Source organism: Marmota flaviventris, chromosome 10 (genome assembly GCF_047511675.1).
Source record: "Marmota flaviventris isolate mMarFla1 chromosome 10, mMarFla1.hap1, whole genome shotgun sequence".
Lineage (NCBI taxonomy): Eukaryota > Metazoa > Chordata > Mammalia > Rodentia > Sciuridae > Marmota > Marmota flaviventris.
This window is the reverse complement of record NC_092507.1, coordinates 15,250,771-15,263,364: the sequence shown is the minus strand read 5'-3', so window position 1 is coordinate 15,263,364 and position 12,594 is coordinate 15,250,771. Positions and strand designations below refer to the sequence as shown.

Here is a 12,594-nt window from a genome sequence, read left to right as displayed (position 1 = left end):
GGTCTCCTAAGAATTTGCTTTCTTATTTTTAGAAATCAAGACATTGTAGGAGGAGTTGGAATTTAGTAAGTTGTAAATTTGCAATACAGAATGGAATTCCCCAAATCTGAGAAAGTTTTTAATTTCATTAGTGCGTCACCTTAAATTGTGATAAATGATTCAGAGTTCAGTGTTTTTCAAATCTTTGAAATTCTCTAACGTTTGAGCCCGGAATGTAAAAAGGAAAGCAAAGTTATTAAGGAGTAGGGAACTACCTGTTTCCCTTTTATGGCTGGATGATGAGATTCCTTCGAGCCTGATTTATAAACAAATGATACAGATTCTCCAATATAAGATATTTTCAAATAGCAAACTGTTGTCTTGATTTTAGTAGTATAAGTTTAAAAATATTCTTAAATATTGAGCTCACAGATAGATGTCTTAAGAGTCCCTTGAAAATTTTATGAATTTGAATTGTCCTACAATTTAATCCTCTGTTATAATGATATGTTTTAACTTGGAAATATTGTTAGTCTCTGGCTGATGATTATCTCAGACTTCCATTATCCAGATGAGTACAAAAGTGGCTGTCTAGATTTGTGATTTGTAAGGTCATATTAATGATTGTTCTAGAGCTCTGTACCATTCCCTATTTTCCCCTCAGCAACTGCTCTGAAGTCTGTCTCTTCCCTGGATGTAAGCATGAGACAGGCAGAATTTCCAAACTGAAATTATTTACTTAGGTGCTCTATTAGGTGAGGGTATTCTATGACAAAAATTTGCGATCAGGACAGTCACATTTTAGTCTTTATTGTCAAATATTAATTAAAATATACTGTCAAGAAGTATAGTTGACACCCTATGTTGATTTGTATTTAAATTCTTATCTTAAACATGTATTTATCTTTTTGCATTTAAATTTCTTAAGAGGTATGGGTTTGTTTTCCTTTTTATCTTTCAACCTCTTAAGCCTATCCTATTTTGATTATTTCTCTGTCCTTAGCTGCAGTAATGACTTTACTTTCTATCTTTCTCCAGGGACTGTGGACCTAAACATGAGCTGATGTGTCTCAGTAATCATAAAAGTATATTAAATATACACTTTGGGCTGAGAAATGTCCTTAGTCAATAATAGTGATGTTGGTAATTCTCTTTGAGAATTGTAGTATTATCTATAAAACTTAAGGTTAGTAGGTGATTTGCATTTAAATCCACACTTTGTAAATCCATTGTCCTTTCAAGTGCATGAAATTCATGTAAGGAGGGAATAAATTTTTAACAGATGTGTACTAGAAATATATTGAAATATATCTTTTTCCTAACACAACAACAGTGCAAGCATGAAGATAACTGATAATGACATCATTTTCTGGAAAAATAATAGAAAGTGGGGCACATGGTGAGAGAGGGCAAACATGGTTAAGGAAAATAGTTATTCAACTGTTGATCCAGTGTTTCAAAAGAAGGTAGAAATACAGTGTTTCAAAAGAAGGTAGAAATCCTTCCATATGTTTAACAAAAATGCTGTTAAGTTTTATGTTTTATTTATTTTGGCAACAAATTCCATTAACAGATAGCACAGTGCCAGCCAAAGAAAATCAAACAGATTCAGCGTCAGGGGTTTTAATTTCAGCACAATTCCAAACAGCTCCTGAACCACATCACTGCTGAAGGGACAGCCCTCTGCATCCGAACTTAGTTCTAAAAAGTTCCAAGGGGCTTACAGGGTGCCTCCCTATCACTGAGTTAGTTCTAGTCTCTTCAAGGGACAGAATTAACAGCACAGACTCAATAGTGTCAGATCCAGAGACCCATCAATGGATGAAATAGTACAAAGGGTGTAAGGGAGAGAGAAGAGACAGGCAGCTCTTCAAGCTTCAATGCCTGGATTTATAATAAAACACAATGTAGAGTGCACAAGGGATATTTGTTGAAGGATGCACTGAGTTTGATTTTGGCAAGCTCTTAAGCTGTTGTGATATTTTCTAATTTGGTCTTGACATCTTTCAAGAGTGGCTGTAAATCTATATAGGCCACTCTGTAGGAGAGCTTTGACCAGGGGCAAGTTAGGTTTGGATGTGTTGGTCAAGAAGGCACAACAAGGAAATTAAACCAAAATATTTGGATCCCCAGCATCACCAAAAAAAAAAAAAAAAACAGGGAAAGTGTGGGGGGTGGGGGTGGAGTATTTTTTTATCCCTTGGAGGTTATTGATCTTGTCAGGAGGTCAATGGAAAGCCTAGAGGCATTAAGGAGCTCAACCAGCAGGGAGTAGAAGAAGAAATAAAGATCTGTGGGCCATGCCTTTATTAAGCTCTATGGGTGTTCTCTCTTAGGCTTCCCATGTGGTTGTGGTTTGGCTAATCTAAAGAAAACAGCCTTGAAAGTGAAACTGATTTACCCTGGTGTTAACCAGTAGGTTTTATCATGGTCAACAGCTGTGCAATGTGTTGGGTTTTCAATCAGTGAGATGAGAAGCAACCTATATCATGGGGCAGGTTTTATTTAGGCAAAGCCCAAAGATTGCCACTGGGTTTCTCATAACTTATGTTTGATGCTTAGGCACTAACTATATTAAAGACGTTCATGACAAAAGCTAATGGTTCATTGGCAAACTGCATTGGGTTTATATGAGGAAAATGGGGAGGAGAAACACATTTTTTTTGCTGCAGCTGATTTTTTCCTAAGGAGTAATGAATGGAATTTGAAACTGCCCTTCGGGATTTTTATATGTCAGCTGTGTATAAAATCTGCATGTGTGTATACATGGACCCTTACAGATGATCCTAATGCATAGATTTAGGTGTTCTCTGGTAGATATCATGGAGAGAGGTAGAGTACTGGATGTTGGTCTCTGTCACTTAGATTTATGACCTGTGATAAGAATATTAAACCCTTAAGCCCCTATTTTTTCATATGTAAAATGAAAGATTTTGCTGAATAAGCTCATAATTTCTTTTTATCTCAAAATAGAAGAAAAGGGGAAAAATTGTTACTTTTTTCCAGCAACAAATCCCTTAGCTGTTGCTGAGGGCAACAAGGTACAAGGAGTATTCCTGTACTAAGAAGTGTGCAGCTGCCTGATAGTCTTTAGACTGTTAGGAACGAGTGGTATATCAAAGTCATTAAATTTTTTTTTAAATGAAGTCGACATCTTTCTTTTTCTTATGTTCCTTTGTCTTTCTCATCTTTCTTTTATCTTTTTCAGTTTGTGTTTTTTTGGTTTTTGGCTTGGTGTTTTAAAATTTTTCTTATAGTAAAACAAAGTTATAAGTTAGGAAGGGGTCTTGAGCAGATAAAAGTTGGGAAACTATTGATTGCTCTAATATCTCAGGAGATACACATAGCCTGTCTTGTCAGTAGGTTATTTAGTCTTACACTTGATATCTGGATATCTCAAACTCTGACCATTTCTTAATCAGTTCATTTCATGCTTTAGCAATATTAGTTTCTTAAAGGTAGGTTGAAAGCACTGGTAATAATATTCATGTTATAAGTTCATATGTACAGTAATGAGGTGAGTTCCTGCATACAGAAGTCGAATGTAATGTAATATAAGTTTAGTCTTAAGTTTTAAAGCACCATTTTGTTATCTCAGTTATAAGCACTGGTGAATTAATACCATTCTTTTCCCTGAAACATACAGGTATAGTTTTTAGTGTTGACTGCAATAAGATAATGGTTATTTTATTAAATCACACTTCATTTAAAAATTTTTTTTTTTAGTTTTATATGGATACAATATCTTTATTTATTTATTTTTATGTGATCTGAGGATCGAACCCAATGCCTCACACATGCCAGGCAAGTGCTCTACCACTGAGCCACAACCCCAGCCCAACACTTCATTTTTAATAGTTGAGCATTTATAACCTTCCTTGACTTAAAAATGTACTTTTCATTAACATGAAAACCTTATAAAGTTAATAGAATCAAAAGTGGGGTGAATTCTCTCAGTGTTTTTAACTGTGATATCGTAGTGAACAGAGCCTTTAGGTTGTTAAACTGTAGTTTAACCCGAATTGTACAGTCAGTCAGTGTTTCCGACTTAGAGTTGTGGAACAGGGTTGTTTATTTCACCCAGGTCTGTTTTCCTTAGGGTTTTATTAAGATTCTCCAGTAAGAATTTCCTAAAGGAATTGGAAAATCAGAATTTGACTTTTAAGATTCCTTATATTATTCATTTTTGGAAGTCAGGTACAAGTACATTTTAAGTTTTTTGGGTATCCCAATAAAAACTCTCTTTGAGAACATTAATCAAACTAAAATTTATGTCTTCCCTCTTAAGTAAACTATGTTTTCACATAATTCCTCAAATTTTATAATAGTCTTTGCTTTGACTTCACTTTGATGCTCCATGTCAGAATCCATTGTTGTCTGTGTGACAGTGCCTGTTTTCACTGCCCACTTTCAATCAGATATGAAGAAGTGATCTTGGAGACTCATCCTTCAGCAACTATGGTGTTCACAGTTGTCGGGGATTACAAAAAGTCTTGTAAGGAATCGTAGGACTGGTTCAGTCTTTCGTCTATTATTTAAAATGTTTTTCAAAATGAAAACTTCATTTTTTATGTGTGTACAAATGATATTTTCATTGAAAAGAACAGTAAAGTTGATAGTAAAGAAGGAAATTGCCACTCTAAATTCTATTACTGAGCATTAATCTTTATTTATTTTGGGATGAATTTTCTCCCAGGCTTCTTTCAGTGCATATTATTTATTGGAGTTCATAGAGCTATTTCACACTCAGCATTTTTTCAGAGATTATTCATAAATATTCATGTTTCACTTTAGGTGTATTATAATTTTGTTTTTCCAGACCTGTACATGTAAGAAAGTATAATTTTTAATGGTCATCCGCCAATACTTTGGATGTACCATAGTTGATTGAATTCATAGGACTTCATATTGTTTCTTGTTTGTCACTAATATTAACAGTATTGTGGTGAAAAATGTTGTGTACCTATGTTTTGGTTATTGTATTTCTTACCATCTAAACATTTATTGGTTAATCTTGTAACATTAGTATAAAAGAATACTTCTTTGTCTAGTTTTGCTTCTCTGATAGATTAAAAATAATGTTTCAATTTATTTTTACTTATTATTTTGTGAAGATAAGTTTTTGGTGTCCCTGGTTATTTTTGTGTGTATATGAAGGTATCTATGTCTTTGGTACACATTTTTTTTAGATATTTTATGTTTATCTGATTTATACGCACTCTGTATGTTAAAGAAATTTCTTTTGACATTTGTGAGTTATCTGGTTTTTTTTGCCACTATAGCAATATCATAGACTGGGAAATTTATAAACAATAGAAATTTTTTTCACCCATGCTTCTGGAGGTTGGAAAGTCCAAGAACATGACATTAGCCTCTGGATAAGGCCTTCATGCTGTATCATGCCATGGAAGAAGACAGGAGGGTGAGAAAAAAAGGGAATAAGAAAGAGCCTAACTCACTTTTACAATGAATCTATTCCTGCAATATCAAAAATCTATTCCTGAGAGCAGAACCTCATGCTGTAGTTACCTCTTATTAGACCCCACCTCTGAACACTGTTGCACTGGGAATTAAGTTTGCGACTGTGAATTTTACTGTACACATTCAAAACTCAGCAATATGTTAACATTTTTCTTGTTTAATAATTGTGTTTTAACTTTGTTAATAGTACCTTCTGTCACAGAAGTTTTCAAAATGTTTTCATTCACAAATTTCCATACTTATTTATGTTTGGAGATTTATAGTTTGAAAGACTTTCCCATCCTAGATGAAAGTTTCGATTATTTTACATTCACATTTATTTTTGATTGATACAAAACTAATTTTGATATATAACCATGAAGTATGGATTGTACAAATGGCTTTTTTCTTATTTCAATATTTATTGAATAGTTTGTCATTGTCTCTTTATTTTGAGATGTGATTTTAATCATTTACTCTACTGTCTTAAATACTATATTATTCTTTTTTCTGCTACCAACAACACAGACAGGACAGAGTGACCTGAAGAGAGGTTTATGTTGGCTCATGATTCTGCAGGTCCCGATGGGGAGGGGCTGCATCTGGTCTCCTAGACAGAGACCTGAGGTGTGATAAAATGCATCACAAGGCAAGAGACAGGGAATGTGTGTGTGTGTGTGTGTGTGTGTGTGTGTGTGTGTGTGTCTGTCCCTCTTCTCATATGGCCACCAGGACTCAGTCACTGGAGCTTCATGCTGTTGTTCTCATCTCCTCCTAACTGCCTCCCAAAGATCCCACCTATGCTTAGCATAATCCAAAAAAGTTTCTGCCCCCTTAATACCTCACCTTGGGGTTTAAATTTCAACCCATGAAATGCTGGGGAAAACTCAAACCATAGCCAATCCTATAGTTTATAATACGTATAATATGTTTAAATGTATAGAGAATTAGAATCCATGCATTAGAATCCATGCATGTTATTTTTTTTTTTTTAATTTTTAGTTGTATTTGGACACAGTACCTTTATTTTATTTATTTTGTGTGTGGTGCCGAGGATCGAACCCAGCGCCTGGCACATGGTAGGTGATCCGTCTACTTCTGAGCCACAGCTCTAACCCCTCATGGATGTTATTCTTGCTTCTATGGTTTTTGTTTATTTTTCCCCCTTCCCCTTAGGCACTTTAAAATAATTTTCTTAATATCCTCCAGTTTAGCTCAAAGCTTTTTAATCTTCCTGATACCATGGTACGTTTTCCTTGTTGCAGAGGAATATGTGTTGTTTTGTCAAGTCAGTGTTTAAAGGAAAACATTTCATCAATGTTTTAAGCCTGAGCAAACATTCTGTAGTTTGTTATGTTATCCTGTTATTCTCTTTTGCTTCATATGGTTAGTTAGTTTATCTGTTCGTGTATAAAGGAATTTGAGTTTGCGACCGCTGTGTTAGAAACTGTTTTTTCAGGTGTTTGGTATACTTACCTTGTTTTCCTGTTTTTGGTAAATTATACTAGAATCTACCCTATTTGCTACAGTCTTATTTTTTTGCTGGGGGGAATACTGGGGCATGAACTCGGAAGCTTTACTACTGAGCTGCACCCTCTGCCCTTTTTGATTTTGAGACAGAGTCTTGCTCAGTTGCTAAGGGTCTCCGTAAGTTGCTGAATGTGACCTTGAACTTGGCAATCCTCCTGCCTTAGCCTCTGAATTGTTTGAATTACAGGAAAGCACCACTGCGCCTAGGAGTCCTCTTTAAATCATCTTTCTCTCACACCCCACGTCCATTGCTTCAGCAAGTTCGAGCAGCTTATTCTCACCTCCTCACTGCTACTGTTGTAGCCTAAGCCACTTTGGCCTCCTCACTAAACCACAGGAACTTTCTAATCATCTCCTCTGCCTTGCCTCTCTGTGTCCATTCTTTACAGCCAGAATGAGTGATCTTTTAAAAATACAGATTAGATCCCATTCCTTCTTATTGAAAATCATCCAGCATTTCTCCACTGCTGATTCACACATACAAGCGTTCATACTCATACAGTTTTGAAGATCTGTACAAGGTCATATGTCACATTGGCTACATCTCTATACCCTCTCATCCACCTTCTCCACATTGCATTGCTATTGAACTCCTGGCCTGTCTACCTTCCCCAGCTTACTTCTGCTGCAGGACTTTTGTTGTTACTGTTCTTCCATGTGGAATGCAAACCTGCCTCTACTTCCTCTGAAAGGCAGTCTTTGACACTCTATAATGACACCCCCAGACTCCTCTGTCTGTTCTTTACCCTACTTTAATTTTAGTCATAACATTAGCCTCTGCCTGACACTTGGTGTGCTTATTTTCGCATTTGTCACCTGTCTCCATCATTGGAACGTTTTGCTCCACATATACAAGAAACACTATATCTTATTTAGCACTGAGCTTAATGTATGGTACTTGTTAACATCATTTTAACATGTGTGAAACACTTTTCTATGGAGAGGACAAGATTTTCATTTCACAGCTAAGAATTAAGATTAATAGGTGAAAACACTTAAACTTAAAATATTTAAAATTGTCTAAACTTGACATGCACTTAACCATTGGAGATAGTGAGTTCATGTCACTCAAGATTTTCTAATACAGCTGGTAGTTTCTTGGAAAAGTGTAAAAATAAAGAACTAATCTTTGTTGTTTCTATTCCAGTTCTTACAAATTTATAAGTATAAGTAGCATTTTATTGTCTTTAACATTTCATCTGATCTATGGATGTCATTTTGTTGACTTTCATTTTGGTTTTTAAGTTCCCAGGCAACTGGAGTAGTTAATATTTTCTTCTTCTTTTAGGTCATTAACGCAGTTTACAAATCTTTCTTTCTTGGGAAATGTGGATAACTGTTTGTTAACTGCTAAGTAACATGAACTGTTTCCTTTTTTCCAGATCTGTTTTCAGCCAGTAGAATCATGTTTTTATTTTTAGCTATGAAGCCTTCCTAATTCTTTATTTAAAATAATACAGGTTTTTTACCTCTTGAAATTAAGGATTCAGGGTATAGTGATCCTCACAGTACTATATATTTATTTATTTCTCCAGGATTCAAAATAAAGAAATAACTGTTTATTTTTATACACATGGAATACTCTTACTAGTCTTCATTTAGTAGTAATTATGGAATGTGAGCACTTTTCATGTCTAATGAATAGACAAAATTATAGCATTTTCCTCTTTATCTGCAATTCTATTCAGTTCACATTCATAGTCAAATATGAATTACATGTTGTACATTCTGAAAAAGCAGTGTTACCTTAGTGGTACCTATCATCGTGTATATTTCATTTATATTACCGTTTTAAGTCTTTTAATATTTTACTAATCCTCATTTTTTTTAAACTGGCCCTAATCTAACAGACTCTTCACATCTTCATCTCCCTATCTCTTCCCACCCCCACAAAAATCAATACAGAATTGGGCAGGAAGCTCTGCTCTGATAGCACCAGTTGAATTCAATGTAGATTAAATTATAAAAATATTGACCTTAGATCTCCGAGGAGAGACACTGCTTTGTTTTGTGGCTTTTGTATAACCCTGAAATCCAGAAATATCTGGTTGGAATGTGATGCATTGTCCCTTCTTGTGTAGTTCTGTTCCCTCTAAGTTGCATAATGGCTGTAATTTTCTCAACCTACTTGCTTGGATTTTGATAGGCATCTTTCATTCCAGTACAATGGCCAAGTGAAAATGAGAGATTCCTCATGATTCTGAAAAGCCACATATTTTACTTGGCTTTCTGATTCTGAAAAGGTACCCAGAAAGTGAAATGCATGTAGATGGTTTTCTAAGTTGCATTTCATCTGTATGATCACAAGGACATAAATGAACAGAAATCTCTCTCTTCCATTGACAACTGAGTGTTTTTAAACCCTTCATATTTTCATTTGTCCTGCTTTTGAAAGATGAACTACTTTACTAGGTAATTTTTTAAGTGAAATTAGCCAAATCCTTTTGGTCTTTGACTGCGAGGATGGTAAATTACTTCTCAAATGTGAAATCTTTTATTAGGTTGAAAAGTCAGCTTGTCCTTAGAAGGAACACTAGAAAATGAAATGTACTAATAATTGTTGTGTTGTCTTAGTGTGATTAATAGTAATCATCTTTTTTCCTTCCCCCTTTCCCGCTGCCTCTTTCCTTCCCTTCTCTGTCTTCCCATGTACTTTTTGAATTTATTATAAATTGACCTATGTTTTTTTTCTCACTTCCTTTTTTTTTTTTTTTTTTTATAATTTTGTGACCTCCTGCTCTATCTTCCCCATTTGCTTGGGTCCCATGTTGCTAGTTTTTATGTTCGCATGCTCATTATCACCCTTTTTTGTACTTCAAATCCCAGCAGCTGCCCAGCCAAGTCCCTGAGCACAGCCCTGTGGTTTATGGGACTGTGGACAACGCTCATCTTGCTGCCAGCACCCCTGTCACTGCAGCTAGCGACCAGAAGCAAGGTTTGTGTATGACTATTTTCCTCCCTCTTACTTAATAGTCTCTTTTTTCTTAATTACATTGCCCTTAGCATTCAAAAGTAAAACATTTGGAACTATTTCATCACTCACTTTTAAACAAGTCTTTGAGATGGAAAATATTCTACTTCTGGGAAACTAAAGTAGGCATTATTAGTAAAAGGTTTTTTTTTTTATATTTATTAATGCCTTACTGTTTTTATGTATAGATAAAAACTAAGATGCCTCAGACTTAAAAAAAAAAAAAAACAAGGGTTGGAGGGGAGAGTAAATCAAAGCGTATATTATTTTACAAGAAAAACACAGATTGATTTATACATTCAACCTGTCTTTGTGTAATTTACTATTTTACAAAAGATGAATTGTTTCCCCTTGCAAGATTGGGCTGCTGTTACTCTCACCCTAATTAGAGAAAGCATTGTTCAAATCCTGGCTCCATTGGGTACTAGCTAATTGGTCTTGATTGAGATCACTTATGCATCTCACTTTCTTATAGAATAGGATGAAGGCATACCTCACAGAGTTGTGAGGACATGCCTAGCACATGAAAAGTGTTTAGTAAATTAACACCATTATTATTGATGTAGGAATCATACTAAGTAAGGTCTTTCCCTGATTGACCTTGAAAACGAAGTGGCAAATGTTTGTTGAAGTAAATACCATGCCTTTTGGAATAAAAATGGAAAACTTCAAGGGAAATCTTGTGCCCCAAACTGGATATCAAAGTCTTTCCTGCTTAGTTGGTTTTAGCCCTAATATAGCCAAAATTGGGAACTGATTCTCAGAAAGAATAGGGAGAAGAAAGTAATTGAGCATGCTTTCTAATGGCTTCTAACTTCATTCTAAGAATGGGTGGAAATAACATGTGTTACCTACTGGCTTTTTTTGTAAATACTTTTTTAGATATAGATGGACACAATACCTTTATTTTATTTATTATTTTTATGTGGTGCTGAGCATCGAACCCAGTGCCTCACACCTGCCAGACCAGCGCTCTGCCACAACCCCAGCCCTATGTTACCTGCTTTCTTGAGTTATAAATTCCTCCAAGCCAGGCGTGGTGGCGTACTCCTGTAATCCCAGTGGCTAAGGAGGCTGAGATAGGAGGATCACAAGTTCAAAGTCATCCTCAGCAATGTTGAGATACTAAACAACTCGGAAGACCCTGTCTCTAAAATACAAAATAGGGCTGGGGATGTGGCTCAGTGAGGTGAGTGCACCTGAGTTCAATCCCCTGTACCAAAAAAAAAATTTTTTTTTTCTTCAAACCTTAATATGCTATCGCTGGCTATTATTAAATATATTTTCTAAAAATTATCTTTAAAAAATTGAAATGGCCCATAAAATGGAGTCATTTAATATTAAATATTTTTGGCTAGACTGCAGTTTATCACAGGTATAAACCTTCTGAAAGATGGAGTTGTAATACATGATTTTAGTGTTTGTTTTTTTTTTACTTCATGGAAAGGTAATATGGCATTTTAAAAATAAGTTGTTTTTTCCCTCCTACCGAGTATTTAGAAACCTACTTTAAACAGGGGTGGGGGTGGGGGTGAAGGTGAACAGAGGCATGTCTTACATTGTGTTTGTTGTTAAAAATTAGTTTTAAATCAAAAGATACAAAATGAACCCTGACCTGTCATGCTTTTAAAAGTTGCATTGGCAAATACTTCTTTACTATGCTATGTTCAGAGTTAAAGGTAAATTTTTTAATATTAATGTCATCAACCTTGAAGAAGGTATTGAGGAAGATTACTCCCTACTCCCATTTAAGTCAAAATTTATAATGATTTTAAGCTTTGTGAAGAAGTTTGTTTCAAAATTTTACTTCATTACACTTTTGCCTAAAAGTAAGAATAACACACTTAATGTTTCCTGTGCAGTGAGACTTTGAAATGTCATTGCATGCTTTCTTTATAGCTATGATGATATATGATGATGATACTTCTCATCCACCTGAGGACAGTATTATCTCTTTTAGAGTTACTTTGCGGAAAAGAATGCTAAGATTTTCAGATTATGAGATCCTTTGTTTTATCATATATTCCTAGATTTCCAGACAGGGAAATATAGAATTCATGAGTTTGTTCAGAATTTTTCTTGTGAGGGCAGGGGGAGTTAGTGAAAATTTGAATTACAAAATCCACATTTCAGGGTGATGTACTTTGTAAATAAGTGCGAATTGGAGAAAATGTATATCAACTACATTCAATAGAACTTATAGATAATCCTTTGCAACTACTTGCCATCTTCTTCCTAGTACTAAGTGCTCACCAGAAAATTCAGTAACTATTTTATAATTCTAGCCATAACCTGATGATATATAAAATAGCCTTCAGAGTAAGCTTTTGCTTTTTATGAATTTACTATTTCATCATTTTTATTATTTAGCAGTGCTGGGTATCAAACCCAGGGCTCCACACATGCTGTACATGTGCTATACCACTGATATACACACCCTGCCTTCACAGTTTTTTAAACATTTAAATGTATGTGTATACACACACATACACACACACACACACTTTTTTTTTTTTTGTACCAGGGATTGAACTCAGGGGCACTTGACCACTGAGCCACATCTCCAGCCCTATTTTGTATTTTATTTAGTTGAAGGGTCTCACTGAGTTGCTTAGCACTTTGCTTGTGCTGAGGCTGGCTTTGAACTCGAGATT

General features: G+C 35.0%; 1 protein-coding gene across 9 annotated transcripts in view; it reads left to right on the top strand.

The window, feature by feature from the left end:
- The window catches only part of Eif4g3 (eukaryotic translation initiation factor 4 gamma 3), a 304,684-nt gene that overhangs the window by 187,337 nt on the left and 104,753 nt on the right, over window positions 1-12,594 (top strand). For 7 of the 9 annotated variants that reach the window (XM_071617438.1, XM_027937618.2, XM_027937616.2 and 4 more), the window contains one exon: window positions 9,796-9,904. In XM_071617438.1, the coding sequence (XP_071473539.1) occupies window positions 9,796-9,904 (109 nt within the window). The remainder of the gene's footprint in view (window positions 1-9,795; window positions 9,905-12,594) is intronic. The other 2 variants (XM_071617441.1, XM_071617440.1) reach the window with 1 other exon arrangement.